The following is a 3,785-nucleotide window of genomic DNA, read 5'->3' as shown; positions in this document are numbered from 1 at the left end:
CTTGTCACGACCAAGAAAGTGCTTCTGGGGAGAAGCCTGGGGACTGGATCCCGAGAGGTTGAAACCCAGTGCATCAAAGGTAAAAAGAGTCAGGAGGAAAGGAGATGCCCACCAACAGGCCGCGCAGTGACCTGTGCAAAGCATCTGGAGGGGAGGTTTTGTTTTTAAGAGGCGCCCAGGTCCAATCTCGTCTGCTATCTGCCCTCTGGGCCAAGGAAGCCCCATTCCCAGCGACAGCTCTTGTTCGGCTTCTGGCGCCTTGAAGCATGAAAGGCCCGGTGGCCTGTTTGCCTGGAGTAGTAGAAAAGGGCAAGAGTTCAGCAGCAACTTCAAGACTAACAAGGATATTTTCTGGTAGGGTATGAGCTTTCGTGAGCCACACGAAAGTGAGCTGTGGCTCACGAAGCTCCTACCCTACCAGAAAATATTTTGGTTAGTCTTGAAGGTGCTGCTGGACTCTTGCCCTTTTCTACTCCTGCAGACAGACTAACACAGCTACCCACTGTGAATTTGTTTCCCTGGAGTATTGGGGTGGGGGGCACCTCCCAGGTCTGCTGGCCCTCGGGGAAGGGGGGGCTCCTGCTGCGCCCAGGCCGGGCTGGCTCCAAAGTCGCCCAAGCTCAACGCGCCTCGTTGCTTTTTTCCCCTTCCTACAGGACCCTGGCCCTGCCCGCGCCGAAGATGGCCGAGGCCGCGGCCGCCCCCTCGAGCGGGCCCGGCGCCAAAGGCAGCTCGTCGGGCCCCTGGTGGAAAGCGCTGACCTCCCGCAAAAAGCCCCCCGAAGCGCCCGGCGCTCCCCGCCCGCCGCCGCCGCCCGACCCCTCGGAGCCGCCCTGCGCCCCGCCCGACCCCTGGGCCTCGCTGGAGAAGCAGCCGCCCCCCGTGAGCAGCGGCAGCCGCAGGAACCTCAAGGTCTCCCGCTCGGGCCGCTTCAAGGAGAAGCGCAAGGCTCGCGCCACGCTGCTGGCCGCCGACAGCCCCCAGCAGCTGTTCCAGGGCGGCGGCGGCGGCGGTGCCAGCCCCGCGCGCCCCGGAGAGGAGACGCCGGGCCCCTGAGCGCCCCCTGGGGGAGGCGCCTCCCCTCTCCTTTGCCCCTCGGGGGGCCCGGGCTGCATTGGAGGAGGAGCCGCTTCTTGCAGCAGCAGCAGCAGCAGCAGCAGCGCGCTTTGGAAAGGGTCGCCTGGGCTCCAGCCGGAGAGGGCTGCGCGCGCGCCTAGGGGGACCCGCGCGAGTCTTCCGCGGAGGGGAATCCTCCCCTTTCCCCGTCTCGCTTCTGGAGGAGGACGACGGGGAGGGGGCCCCGCGCCTCGGCCTCCTGTTCCAAGGGGGGGGGCGGCGACGGCTCCGGAGCAATACGGGCGCGCAACGCGAGCTCCGCTCGGGACCCAAAGGCGCAAGCGAGCCTCCGTCCCGCTCCTTTCCCAGCACGCCCCCATGGCGTCAAAAGCCTGCGAAGAGGACCGCGCCCCCGAGAAGGTGGTCGCCGTGCCTTCTTGGCTCCCGCTTTCGGAGGGGGCGGGGGATTGGGTCGGGCTCGGGACGACGTCGGTGCTGATGCTGGGACGGTGGTCCGAGGGAACGAGGACGGTCGTCAGTCTCCGCTGGCGGGTGTGCGCGCCGCATCTCTCGAATCAGAGAGGCAGGCGTCCAGTTGCAAGTGCCGGTGGGGCAGCTCGGTTAGCCCGTTGTAGCGCAATAAATTGTTAAATTCTGCTTGTGGGTCCCCATCCGCTTCATTTCAAGCTTCTCGGATGGGTCGAGGAGTCCTGTCGCACAAATCACCACGGGTTTTTTTAAAAAGTGATTTGTGGCGTTCGGATAGACATTTTAAGTTGTCACGGGGACGGCTCACTTGAAGGAATCGTGCAAGGCCGCAGATGGGGAGAGGAGAGGAAAGTGTCAAAACCCTTGTCCTGGTAACCCCAAATACAGAACACTGCTCAAAGAGCATGACTCAGGGAGCAAAGGAGCTTGGCTGGTCTTATTTGTCTGGCTTTTGAGATTTTAGAATTCAAGGTCAAATGTTATTTCCCGAAAGTGAGCCCACGTGTAGCTTCCTGGAACACACGATCACAACAGCTGGTTTGAGAATCCCAACCTTCCTTTTCTTTAGCCGTTCTTCCCAAAGCAGAAGATTATTTTTCATGTGTCCCAGTTACTGTCAAAAAAAGGCTAGGTGGTAAATTTCTATGAACTAATCACCACAGTACCTGTTTGTTGTTGCTTTAAAAAAAAATACTGTGGTCTTTTCCTTGATGCCAAGGAGATCTTTTGTTGGTCACATATGCTTTTACTAGAATGCCTCCATTTGGAAGGAAGGGGATTGGAAGAGCTCTGTGTCCTATCTTATTTCAGGGCCAAAACCTTCTAGAGGCACCTGCAGATTTTTAACAATTGTGTTCCTGTTGGTAGAAACATCATGCAAGCCAGTAAATGAATCTGTCTGCTATTCAGTGAATTATAAAGGGGAGAGGAGGAGGGAGAAGTGAGGGATACTATACATCTTGCTCCCAAACCTAATCCCTTCAAAGATACGTTTTTTTAAAGGTAATTCTAATGTTGCTTCTCATCATTAGAAACAACTACTCAAGTTTGGATGCAAAATGAGTCATGAGTTGTGGTTTGTACCTTTAAGAAATAAACACGATCTGTTCTAATAATGTAGTTCTCAAGTAATTGATAGTTGGTCTAGAGAAACAGAACAAAAGGGGCCTAGCCTGAATACCTTTGGGTGAGATGCTAGCCACTGAAGGTGAACAGAGCTGTTCTGTCAGTTTAAGGCACTGAAAACAGCCCTGCAGCTCTAAATATTTAAATGGTTCCTGGAGCAGTACTGAAATTCATAGCAAGCCTTTATAAATACTGGTTTAAAAAATCCCAGAGGGTTGGATCCATCTCGTTTTTCCACCAGTGAAAAAGGGACGAAAGGTTCCTTTCTAGTCACCAGAAAGGCTATTAGGAATCCTAAGACCTGTGTAAACACACAAACACACGAAGCTGCCTTATACTGAATCAGACCCTCGGTCCATCAAAGTCAGTATTGTCTACTCAGACCGGCAGCGGCTCTCCAGGGTCTCAGGCAGAGATCTTTCACATCACCTACCTTCCTCGTCCTTTTAACTGGAGATGCCGGGGACTGAACCTGGGACCTTCTGCATGCCAAGCAGAGGCTCTACCACTGAGCCACGCCCCCTCCCCTCAACACCAGCCATCCACGTCCCCAAGAAAGCAACCCTTCCTCCCCCTTATGCCCAGCCCCAACCAGCTCCTGCGGCACCTTCTCACTGTGTGACTTTGTGGACAAAAGCCATGAGAAATGGGCTGTAATAAAGGGCAATGGCTCAAGATGGAATGAAAAAGCTGGCCAGATCCAACCTATAGTCTGGTAATGAAATGAAATCTATTTGCTTTAATGGGGGGATTGTTTGTTATCAAACTACTCAATAGTATCTAGTGTAACTAAAACACCTTTGGATGCCTTAAAAATTAACCTGTTGCTATCAAATCGAAGTTGACTCAAGAGAAACCGGTGCTTATGAATTCTACCTGGGTATGTTTATCCTGAAGAGGAGAAGACTGAGAGGTGATATGATAACCATCTTCAAGTACTTGAAGGGCTGTCATATAGATGGCGCTGAGTTGTTTTCTGTTGCCCCAGAAGGTCAGACCAGAACCAATGGGTTGAAATTAAATCAAAAGAGTTTGTCTAGACATTAGGAAGAATTTTCTAACAGTTAGAGCTGTTCCTCAGTGGAACAGGCTTCCTCAGGAGGTGGTAAACTCTC

At 53.8% G+C, this 3,785-nt stretch overlaps 1 protein-coding gene across 1 annotated transcript; it reads left to right on the top strand.

The window, feature by feature from the left end:
* The first annotated feature begins 681 nt into the window (after positions 1 to 681).
* Positions 682 to 1,056, top strand: PRR15 (proline rich 15). The gene has a single exon (XM_056857242.1). It carries the CDS (start codon positions 682 to 684, stop codon positions 1,054 to 1,056), a length of 375 nt encoding a protein of 124 aa, XP_056713220.1.
* The last annotated feature ends 2,729 nt before the right edge of the window (positions 1,057 to 3,785 follow it).

The sequence above is a fragment of the Euleptes europaea genome, chromosome 11 (assembly GCF_029931775.1).
Source record: "Euleptes europaea isolate rEulEur1 chromosome 11, rEulEur1.hap1, whole genome shotgun sequence".
Classification (NCBI taxonomy): domain Eukaryota; kingdom Metazoa; phylum Chordata; class Lepidosauria; order Squamata; family Sphaerodactylidae; genus Euleptes; species Euleptes europaea.
The sequence above is the reverse complement of the archived record's forward strand: the minus strand, read 5'-3'. Positions and strand labels throughout refer to the sequence as shown.

Coding starts and splice junctions, on each gene's coding strand:
- PRR15 (XM_056857242.1), top strand. CDS start 682: ATGGCCGAGGCCGCGGCCGCCCCCTCGAGCGGGCCCGGCGCCAAAGGC.